The sequence below is a fragment of the Culex quinquefasciatus genome, chromosome 3 (genome assembly GCF_015732765.1).
Source record: "Culex quinquefasciatus strain JHB chromosome 3, VPISU_Cqui_1.0_pri_paternal, whole genome shotgun sequence".
NCBI classification, from domain to species: domain Eukaryota; kingdom Metazoa; phylum Arthropoda; class Insecta; order Diptera; family Culicidae; genus Culex; species Culex quinquefasciatus.
Genome location: NC_051863.1, coordinates 87864951 through 87877101, shown reverse-complemented (window position 1 = coordinate 87877101; position 12151 = coordinate 87864951). Strand labels below are relative to the sequence as shown.

The 12151-nt window shown below is 43.8% G+C and overlaps 1 protein-coding gene across 7 annotated transcripts in view; it reads right to left on the bottom strand.

Annotated features, from left to right (window-relative positions):
- LOC119770455 (nose resistant to fluoxetine protein 6) overlaps positions 1-12151 on the bottom strand; it is a 241576-nt gene that overhangs the window by 19169 nt on the left and 210256 nt on the right. For all 7 annotated transcript variants that reach the window (XM_038265403.1, XM_038265406.1, XM_038265405.1 and 4 more), the window contains 2 exons: positions 3095-3260; positions 2732-3037 (listed from right to left, as the gene is read on the bottom strand). In XM_038265403.1, coding sequence (XP_038121331.1) covers positions 2732-3037; positions 3095-3260 — 472 coding nt within the window. The remainder of the gene's footprint in view (positions 1-2731; positions 3038-3094; positions 3261-12151) is intronic.

Sequence of the window (12151 nt, the reverse complement as noted above, 5' to 3'; positions counted from 1 at the left end):
CTGTGAATCGACCTGAGCAAGTTGATGTTTTATCCGCTCGTTTATAAAATGCGAAGATGGCTCAGTCGGCAGCGGGTAGCAGCAGTAACACCAAACATCCTACCCGTCGTCTGTTCGATTCCAGTTCAGCGTTATTCCACTTGGCCGTCGACGAGAAAGCGTCCCCTACCTGTAGAACAACTTTTTAAAATCATAATTTCCTTTTGCTGCTCGCTTCACTCATTTTAAAATAGAACATAGGCCACACCCTTTTCCTACTGCAATCCAAGTCGAGCTTCTCATTCCTATTGGCCAATCAGAATTAGTTGATTTGAACTAATGTAAATTCCAAAAGTACCGTAATCTGGGGCGAATCGGGATTACAGCCTGAATAGGGACAGCCGTTTTTAGAGCACTTAAAGCTTTTAAATTTGGAAATGGATGTACACATTTTGTTGGTCTGAGTCTGTTCTATCCGAAACAAACCAGAAAAAAAAACAAAATATTGTGCTCCAACATGGTTAAAACTGCTGTCCCAATTCGCCCCATGTGTCCCGCTTGACCCCAGTTTACGGTAATGTAAATTCCAAAACTAATGTAAATTTTCAAAACTAATGTAAATTTCCAATGAACCTAATGTAAATATACATCATGATTCCTTTTGGTACATGATAAATAATGTAAATTTACAGACATATTTTTTCTGTGTATGTTTATAATTAGGTCTGCATTTATCGTGATATTAAAAAATGTTGGCAAAACATCGCAACTGTTTTTTCTTCATAAATTTGGAGGACACACGTAAGAAAGACTCCATCGACAAATATCTGCTCTGATGACATATTCTCAGATAGAGAAGATGGATGGCGTGCATGACTTCAACTGGAACTTTCATTTCATCCAAGCTCGGAATCTCTAAGGTGGAGTAATGTATCAAAAAAAGTCAAATCGGTTGGAAAAAGCTCTTCAAAGAAAAGAGAAGGAAATGCTTGGTGCTAAAAAAGCTTTTTTGAAACTCACCGCACAAGTGTCGGTAATGTAGTATTTTGTTGTTTTTCTGCAGCATAACTCTATATCAACATTTACAAAAGTTACGTATATCAACTCTAAACGTCGCCACTTTTGGCTTTATTCTCACTTTACAAGAAGATATAGAGTTATGTGACTGTAAATAGCTTACTTTATATGTTGAAATAGAGTTGATATAATGTTACTTTTTAGTGTCCCGCGGTTACTTGGGTTGTTCATGATGGATGATGATAATCTCCAGGGGGGTTTTCTTGGAAGAGTTTTCCTTCCTTCCTTCACGCGTTGTGGTGTGGTTGGTTGGTCATCTTCCCGTCCTGTTTGCACTCAACCACCACTAACTGGTTCTAGCGGGGGGAGCGGCGTGCGTGTGTATTTGGTAATTAATTATCGGGTTTCTGGAGTTCCTAAGAGGGAGCAATGGGGTCTAGTTGCCACCGAAAAATCGGTGACGAAGTGACCGGGCGGGATTCGATCCATGATCGTCTGCTTCCAAAGCAGATCGCTTAAGGGGAGAGTGCATAGCCCGGGAGCGCTTTTTTGTTCATCATGGCAGTGCTGCCAGTAAATCAAGTTTGATTTAAAAAATTCAAATCAATTTTGATAACTTTTTTAAATCGATTGATCTTAAATGTTGATCATTTTCATGACCAGGACCAGGACTTATCCACTCCGAAACCGGTTCCGTCGGATTCCGTGAACCCGGGTGCGGTCATTTGGCGGATTGGTTCGAACCTCATCATGTTACATATCAAATGCCCTGAAAATTCGGTAGGAAGTATTTTTGACCACTTTCATGACCAGGTGGCCACTTGTCCACTCCGGAACCACATCGATTAAAAGTTTCAAAAGCACACACTCATTTCAAAATACATCAGTTGGCTGGCGCGCATCCTGGAGATCGACGAGAAAAATGCAAGAATAACATCAAAGCGTCACACTCACACATGAAACGCAACAGGAGAAAAAATAACAAAGGAGGCCCACCACCAAGTGTGTGGAGCAGCTGTTCTTTTTTCCCCCAGCTTTGACGTCGATAAAGCAGTTTATTTTTGTTCGAGCTTTCGGCGAGGTATTAAATCAGCATCACTGTGCGCCACTTGAAATATTTCTCAAGGAAAAAGTGCTGATTAAATGTTTTGAAACATAATTTGCTGGTATTAAATGTCAATATAATGCTGATTTAATGCCGCTTTTTAGTGCCTCGCGGTGCCTTAGGTCAACACCTACCAAAAATAGTGGCAAAGTTAGCTAAACTAGCTAGAAAGATTTGTGGAAATATCAGGATTCTCAGCAATCAATGGAAAATTTTGAAAATTATTCTTAAAGAACTAGTCGAAATAGTCTAAAACTCGCTGGGCTAACCATGAAACTTACTAGAATATCTTAAAATCTAGATAAAATAGCTAACAGACTTTCTGAAAACATACAGCTTTTGAGACTGACAGCATTTTTCCAGCTTACAAATTAGTGAAATTATGAAAACACGGAGCGAAAAACAAAACGTAAAGCAAAATCCAAAACTTCACGACGCGCGCGCGGCTTGCTTCGATCCCAAACCCAAATCAGCGCTATACATTATTTCTGGGATAACCATCCGTAGGATAACTTTTCCCAACTAGTCACATTTTTTCTGTTCACAAAACGGCAATCACGTTTTTCTCAGTTGCAAGTTTTCTAACATGGCAAAAACTATTTTTTATTTCACCCTATAGAACATGCTTACCTTTGACATCTTTATTTTACAGTTAGTTTTGAACAGTATCCACCCTAAACACATTCCTACGAGGTAAGGTCCAAGTCTCGTCCAGGGTTTGTCGTAAATCTTATCAAACAGGGCAAAAGGATCATCTGCGTTAGGCATATGGTTGTTGGAAAAGGCAATGTATGCGGTTGTTGCCCAAGATGAAACCATGAATATGGTAAGAACTCCAGCAGCAAAGTTGAAATGCCGAACGGCTATTATCAGTATTATCGCACCAATGATATAAAACTGAGTATCATCGGCCAAGTACCAACTCCAAAGCATACACTGAAATTAAATAATCATTTGTTGTTATGTAAAAAAACAAATATTTAAATAGCTTACCATTTGTTCCACTGGAAAAAGAGTGTTGATGTACATAATATTTCGCCACCAATATTTAGGGCAGTTTATATGATCCTGTGTAGGAGGTTCGAATACAGAGTTTTGTTCCAGATAACGCATAACAACTTCTACCACTCCAAGTACATAGAGATACGGTGCAGTTAACCTGATGTTTAATTAAAATAAGTTACATTAATTTTATAGTTCATTCAATTGGGCCGATGCAAATATTTTCCAAGGTGTTTTTTCCTCGGCTCTGGCCGTGGTCGAGAAGAGGGTTTCAAAGAATAATAAAAAATATAAAAATTTAAATACACTCAAACCTCGTTCGTTTGGCAATCCTTTTACACGGAGTTCACACACACTACCAAAAGTTTGTGTTGATAGTGTGCGTGAGAGGCGTGTAAAGAAATGTTCGTCACTTTTTAGTTTAACTTTGACCAACCAACGGGATACAAACTAAAAAAGTGTCAAACGAAAAAGTGACCAACCACCGGGGTTGGGTGTAACAAGCAGTGTTCCCACGAGCCTAAGCCATCGGCTAGGCTAGGTTCATTTTTCTGGTTCAGGTTCACACCACAATTCACCAGTTTATTGTGTGCGAATCAACAGGCGGATATGCGCCCCAATGATTAACTTAACTAAAACTACTTAATTACTATACATTAAAATAAAAACTACACATTTCTAAAAAAAGACAAAAACCTAACCTTGAGGGCGTCACGGGACAAACCAAAGTCAAAGATAGACGAGACACGATTAAAAACTCGGAGGATACCGCAGAAGGCACCATAAATACAGTAGTTAGTACGATGGAAGGGAAGCTGAATCAAGTTAGTGTCGCGTAGGGGTCGCATGGGGGCGTGAAGGTTGATACGTTGCAGGATAGCGGGACAATCTAATCTTGAAGCTAATGAATCAGCAACCACAAGGGCTCTCGCGACATTCCTGCGAACTTCGAGGGTGTCCAGATGAATCAACAAACACCGACTCACGTAACTGGGGAGACGGAAGGGATCGTTCCAGGGTAGGCGACGCAGGGCAAACCGGATGAACCTGCGTTGGACGTCCTCGATTCTCTTTACACCGTTCAGGTAATATGGGCTCCAGACGGAAGAGCAAGTACAATAGGAATACTAACGGACCTAAGTGGCTTCCTTGAGCGATGCCAGAGCTAGCAGGGAACCAGAACGAGAGTAGATCACCAATTTTAACACAAAGTGATCGGCCAATGAGATACGAGCGAAGCCACCTCAACAGACTTCCGCTGAATCCCATCCTTTCGATTTTGGCGACGGCAATATCGTGGTCCAGCTTATCAAAGGCTGCTGATAAATCTGTGTAGATGGCGTCGGTTTGAACACCTTTCGACATACCGTCGAGGATGTAGGACGTGAAATCCAGCAGGTTCGTGGTCGTTGAACGTCCAGGCAGGAATCCATGTTGAGTGTCGACGATCAAACTTCTACAGTGGGAAGATATCGGGTCCAAGACAACTAGCTCAAACAGTTTTGACGTAGAACAAAGTGCGGAAATGCCACGGTAGTTGTCGACGTTCCGCTTGTCGCCTTTTTTGTGAACCGGAAACATATAGGCGATTTTCCAAAGCGCCGGGAATGTTCCACTGGACAGGGACAGGTTGAAAAGATGTTGAAGGGGGCGGACTAAGCCACACAGAAAAAAATCAATTCCCGTAATCGTGAATTAAGTTCACGAATGTGAGATCCACGAAGGAATTTATTCATGAGTATGGTGCATTTGCACCATAAACGTGAATATATTCCTTCGTGATTCTCATAATCGTGAACTGACTTCACGGTTTCGAGAATTGATTTTTTTCTGTGCAGCGATGCACTTTTTGAGTATGATAGATGGGATGCCATCAGGACCTGAAGAGCACGACGACTTTAGCTTGGAGATGGCTCTGGCAATACTGGATGCGTTCACGTTGATAGAGCTAATTGACTGTCCGTTCAGCGGGACATTACTGGCTGCTGAAGACACCTGCTCGGGAGTTATAGCCTCGTTAACAAACGTGCGGGAGAATTTACGGGCAAACAAGCGGCAAATATCTTCCTGTGACGAAGCAACCTCACCTTCGAGCGACATCGAGGAAGGGAGACCACTTTCTTTTCGCTGTTCGCTTGTGTACCTCCAGAAGCCCTTGGGATTCGTTTTCAGCTTACGTTCGGTTTGGCGAAGATGGTTTGAGTAACAGTGTCGGCTCAATGATTTGTGGGAGCGATAATAATCTTTTAGTGGTAGGAAATTATTTCGGGACAACTGAGAATTTGCGCTCCGTTTTTTTTGGTTTCTCCTCGTTTTGAATTTTTCGTCGTGACGTTTTACGGTTCGCGATTTTTAGACTTTCCGGCGGGACAGTTCCGTGAGAAGTTCTTTCGGTAGTGTAGTGGTTTTGAGTGGTACAAGAATTCTGACGGATTTTTGCAGGTTTTCATGTGATTTAAGTGTTGTGAAGAAGTGACACTTTGATGAGAAATCTCGGTCACCGAACGGAGTTTTTTGAAGCCATTTGTCAAATGTTGGTCAGAAATTTCTGCCGATACAGGAAGTGGCCTTCAAGAGAAAAATGGGCGGATTTTACAAGTTTTTATTGTTGTAAAGTTGTGAAAATTGCTGAGGAAAATGTTGAAGGACTTGAGTAGTGAGTGAAGGGGGCGAGAGTAGGCAACGTTTGCTGAGATTGGCGGCTCGATTTCTGAGCTGCTCAAAATGCAGGCTGCTCGAGAAGTGGCCGGATTCGTGACGAAATAGTGAATGTAATCGCTGCCGGTTTGACGGATGATGCTGCTTTTCGGGTGAGAAACTTCCAATTGGAAATATGGAGCAGCCGTGACTGACTGGTTACGGTGTTCGCTTTGTAAGCGAATGATCCTGGGTTCGATTCCCATCTGCTCCCAACGAGAAAGATCAGGAAATATGAATTTTTGAAACTCTAAACATGAACGAAACATCAAAGTCGCTCGAACCGGGGTTCGATCCCCCGTCATTTGGATTGGTAGAATTAGGAATACTACTACTACAAACCAGTCATGCAATTTGAACGGAACCCGTTCTGCGTTCGTTCTCTTTCTTCAAAACGAACTGAACCCACCGCGCAGGAGCCATTGCTTTTCGTTCCAAAAACAGAACGTCACTTTTTCGTGCCGTTCTCTTCAAAGTTTGGAACGCGTTCTGTGAACCGCCTGTAGCCAGAGGCTCTCTATGGCAACTGTTAAACTCAAATAAACATTCAGTAGAATGATTTTTACAGAGCTTAGTTAGCTCGGTGGCAACACAGTATTCAAAGGAAGTGAGTTCGAATCTCAATTTTTTGAAATTATTATTTTTTTTTTGTATGGTTGGATACCAACTTTTGACGACTGAAATTACATTTTATACAAATCAAGGAACACTCCAGCTGGGAGGCTAGGGAGACTAAATGAAACGGTTAAAAAGCAAAAGCACCCCAACTAAAATGGAGACGAAAACTTATTGCCACCGTGATTTAAAAAAAATCAATGCTTTTCTAGTTCAGGAAAAAAGAGATTCGAACTCACTACCTATGATGACTAAACCTAATTGTTACCACTAAGCTAGCAGTACTGATATATAAATGGATGATTAACAGTCAATGAAGTTTAGCTAGTCTACTGAGGTCTTATCAAAGGAAAATGTTGAAGTTCTGAACTGGGTTCTCCGTTCGTTTCAAAAAGACCTACTGAACGAACGTTTCTTAGAGACGAGCGTTCGTTCTCAGAGCTGTTATTTTTCGTGCTGCTGTGTGAACTTGAACGAACGGAGAACCCGTTCAAAAGCATGACTGCTACAAACTATATACGTGCTGGGTCTTTGTCCATTTGACAAGGACTCGGAAGTGCTAAATAACGTTTGAATCCGATTGATGCAAACGTTCTTTAGGGCGGGGCTTGTCGATTCAAGCTGAAGTACCTCGCGCACGGCTAGCCTGCGTAGAAATGGGTCACCGAAGCTCGGCAGAGCTAACACCTGCCAAATGCCTATGCGAGTTATTTGCATGTATAGGATTTAAAAATCTAAAATACATGGAAACAACTCAATTTGTAAGAAGCGACCGCGTGGTCCCGTTTGGGTGGTTGCACACACACACACACACACACACACACACACACACACACACACACACACACACAGGGAATTATTTCGGGAAAACAGTTTAAGTGCCGATTTTTTCGCTGTCTTCAACCGGCGGAGGTCGGGAGTCATCCATGGAATGCGAGTGTTATGGGAGATGTTCTTCTTGGGAACATGGCGATCAATGATGTATGCGAGAACATTGGAAAAGGTCTGAACTGCTGCATCCACGTCTGAACCGTCTAGGATGCTGTCCCAGTCGATGCTGGAAAGCTGTTCAACTGCACTGCTGATGTCAGCATTACGATAGTCATAGCGGACCGAGAGTGAGGTGGGAGTGAAAACTGTGTCCCGTTTAGCGGTGAGCGTGAGGACCAGAGGGTGATGATGGGCGGCATCCTTTACGAGTGGGGCCGGAGCAACCGTGAATGGTGGAGCCGTGTCATGTCCAGCAATAAAACAGAGATCAAGTACATTCCCACTTTCATTCCTAATACCGTTCAGCTGTCGCATCTGGGCAGTGCTGTACGTGTCGAGTAAACTTGTAGCAGTTGTCGAGAATGAAGAATAGTCGCAATCGGGTACCAAAAAACCGTCTCTGATATGGCGCCACTTCAAATCCGGAAGATTAAAATCGCCTAAAATAACCACCTCGTCCGAAGGAGCAGCAAGTGAAAGGATGTGTAACACCGAGAGTTGGTGATGTTCGAACAGCGTAAGATCCCGGGTCCGATCGGGGGGGATGTAAATATTGCAGAGGTACAGATGGCGGTCTCTCAACTTGATGACTACCAAAGCCTGTTCGATGTTGTTCCACGCATTATTTTCGATAATCCGAGCATTCCAGTCTTTACGTACCGCAATAGCAACGCGGTCCGCGGTGACACCAGAAGACTTCGAAGTCAGGTCCAAAAACTTGAGAAGCGAGGGTGTTGTTGTTCAGCCATGTCTCGGTGATGGCGATAATGTCATATGGAGCGCCACAGCAGGCCGTGTAGTACTCATCGACGATGGAGTTTAAACCGCCGACGTTCTGGTAGTAGATGGTGAAATCAGACTCAGCAACGCTCGGCTGCTTAGTGATGACGCGGGGCAGGGATGTCTGACCTCCTGGCTCCGGATGGCTTGAAGCAGCATGCAGCGTGGCAGCGGCAGCTGATGGCGTAGAGTTCACGAAGGCGGCTTCGGCGGCAGATGACGAGGGGTAAACCAAACGGTAGGCGGCGGCTGACGCAGGGTACACGAAGGCAGGCCACGTGTAAGCGATGGCCGGCGGCGCGATATTGCGGGCAATGGACGTTGAGGTGATGGCGCTGGAAGGTGGAAAGACCTCAGCGGCGGACAATGCTGAACGACGGAGGTACTTGCCTGAACAGGGTTCTTGGAAGACCCCATCTCCTTCCCCGTTCACAGAACAGGCTGGCGCATCCGGGCGACGGCTCGACTGTGACGGGGGGATAAGGGGCTTCCACAATGCTTCGGCTCAGGCGTTCCGGTTCCGGTTGGCTTGAAGCAGCATGCAGCGTGACAGCGGCAGCTGATGGCGTAGAGTTCACGAAGGCGGCATTGGCGGCAGATGACGAGGGGTACACCAAACGGTTGGCGGCGGCTGACGCAGGGTACACGAAGGCAGGCCACGTGTAAGCGATGGCCGGCGGCGCGATATTGCGGACGATGGACGTTGAGGTGATGGCGCTGGAAGGTGGAAAGACCTCAGCGGCGGACAATGCTGAACGACGGAGGTACTTGCCTGAACAGGGTTCTTGAAGACCCCATCTCCATCCCCGTTCACAGGACCGGAACGGCTTTGGCAGGAAGCGGACAGGCTGGCGCATCCGGGCGACGGCTCGACTGTGACGGGGGATAAGGGCTTCCACAATGCTACGGCTCAGGCGTTCCGGTTCCGTTTGGCTTGAGGTCGAAGGAGGCGAGGAAACGGCGAAGGTAAGCGATGTGAAGACGGCGGATGAAGTTCGCGAGAAGGGAGTTAGGTGAGGCGGGATCCGTTGGACTCGTGGCTCATAGGAGCTACTGGATCCGTGCTCATCGGCGTCGGCAAGCATCATAGGCTCAAAAAATAAATAAAAAGGCGAGGCTAGCCCATCCGTGTCGAGGGATTCATGGCTAGGAGGGTTCAAAACAGCCTAGTCGTTAACGGTAGCCTGTGGGGCAACAGGGCGCACCCCACAGTATTGTAGCCCTTACCGCGCTATGGCAGGGCACTGGCGCGGCGGACGGTGTATTTCCCTAGCGACTTGTGGGATGAACCAGCATGTTGACTAATTCAAAAATTACGAAAGTGGTTCCCGATGCACCCAAAGCATTGGTATTTGAAGTAAGTCCGGTGGAAAACGTGGAGCTTGGGGGGACCTCCTCCCAGCCTGCCTTCCCAAGCAGCATCGCGAAACATGTTTCAAATGACTAAGTCTGAACCTTGGTTACACCACAACATTCATTACATCGTAATAGTGTTACACCGTAACAGTGTTACAAAGTAACAGTGTTACACCGTAACAGTCTTACACCGTAACAGTCTTACACCGTAACATTATTACGGTGTAACGAATGTCACGGTGTAAGAAATGCTACGATGCATCGAATGTGGAACAAATGTTGCGGTTTAACAATGTTACGGTGTAATGAATGTTGTGGTGTAACAATGTTACGGTGTAATCATACTACGGTGTAATGAATGTTACGGTGTAACGAATGTTGCGGCGTAACAATGATACGGTGTAACCATATTACGGTGTAACAATGTTACGGTGTAATGAATGTTGCAGTGTAACAATGTAACGGTGTAACAAATGTAACGGTGTAACGAATGTTGTGGTACAACAATGTTACGGTGTAATCATACTACGGTGTAACGAATGTTACGGCGTAACGAATGTTGTGGTGTAACAATGTTACGGTGTAACACTGTTACGGTGTAACAATGTTACGGCGTAACGAATGATGCGGTGTAACAATGTTACGGTGTAACGAATGTTACGGTGTAATGAATGTTACATTGTAACATTGTTACACAATAATATTTGTTACACAGTAGCATTAACAAGCTATTTCATTTCAGCTGATTGCACATAAATTTCCATTGAAATTTCGAAGTTTTTGAAGTTATTCAGGTCACTTAACCTTACCCTAGGAATGGGCGCATATTGGTCACTGTGCTGGCGATCTTTAACCAACACAATCTACACAGCCTAGACGGAATGTAATGGAAGAGATGACACGATTAGGGAGAGTGACTACTAGAGTGTAACAAAAATTACTTTTTGGTGGGCATTCAAGGGTTTGTTCCGGTGGGCATTCTAAGCCCAAATCCAAAATATGAGCTTGAATGGACGTAACAGGAGCTGGCGCTTTGCATTTGAATTTTAAATGGGATTTAACCCGTAAAAAAGATTTTTTCAAAAATGTCACTTTTTGAGGCATTTTGGCCACTGAAGCGTTTATTTTCAACATCATTGGCGCACCCAACCGGCGGTCGCATGATTGTGATGCATGGCTGCATGAAACCGAGCTCCAGAGTGCTCCAAATTCCATTATTATATATACTAAAAGATGCGCAAGGATCTGGCCTACACGCCAATGATGTTGAAAATAAACGCTTCAGTGGCCAAAATGCCTCAAAAGTGACATTTTTGAAAAATCTCTATTTACGGGTTAAATCTTATTAAAAATTCAAATGCAAAGCGCCAGCTCCTGTTACGTCCAATCATGCTCATAATTTGGATTTGAGCTCAATACGCCCACCGGAACAAACCCTTGAATGCCTGCCAAAAAGTCATTTTTGTTACATCCTAGTCACTACACTCAGTTTTGACCCTATAAAATTAGTTAGGTCTAGGGGACCGGCCACGGGCGTAGCGTGGTTCACGGATATACCTACACAGCTAAAAATGTAGTAATCCAGCTGCGTGAAAAAGGCCTGGGTGTAAAATAAATATTGCATTATTTTATGCAACTTTATGTGACGAGTCTAAATATGTAGCCCATCAGTATGGGAAACCTACTTGACCGAAATCCAGTGTCTTGCAAACCTTCGAGGTGAATGGACACTAGAGCTGCGGTATTTTTTACTACCTAAGCTCAGAGTTATTTCAAACAAAATTCACAGTCGTTTTAAAGACTACTTGAGTTATTTTCCAAAATTCTAAACAGTCTTATCAAGACTAACCCCATCTGAAATTTTGTTGTATTTTACTAACAAAGCTTTTACTATCCAGGATCCCTTCGAAAGATTGGCTGCGCTAGGGTTTGATTAGATTAGATTAGATTAGATTTTACTAACAAAGCTTTTACTAACAAGAACTTTGCTTGCAAAAGGCGTCAAAACAAAGGTAAACGCAAATCTTCTGAAGATTTGGTCGTTACGTCGGTGAAGCGTTTAAACGCTAAATCGGCTAACGGAAACAGAAAAAGAAAACAGCCTCATCTGAGGTCTGATTCTGATTCTGAATGTGAGGTCAACCCTCCAATTCCATTGGAAAACAGTTTCGGTGTTTTATCCGAAACTTTTGACAAGGATCCTTCTCCTCATACTGAGACTACTGCCGTCGAGAAACGAGTAAAGGCTCCGCCAATTGTAGTGACTTCCGTCTCCGATTTGGCCAGCTTTCGAACGCAACTGAAGAATTGCGTTTGAAAAACCACAAACACAATTTCCAAGAATGCTCGTCCATTCAAGGCGGCCCTGAAAGGTCTCTCCAACGACTTGTCGGTGGATGAGATCAAAAACGAACTTAAGGTGTTGCTTGGATTTGCCCCTTCCCAAGTAATACCAATGAAATTTTTGGAAATTAAATATGTCTTTATTGAACATTCTTATAATAATTACATTTCTTTTACATGCTAAGTGGTATGGCATAATGCTCTTCATCTTTGTTGTATTTTTCGTTTTATTATTAACTGATCACATTTATTTTATTTATTTCAAAT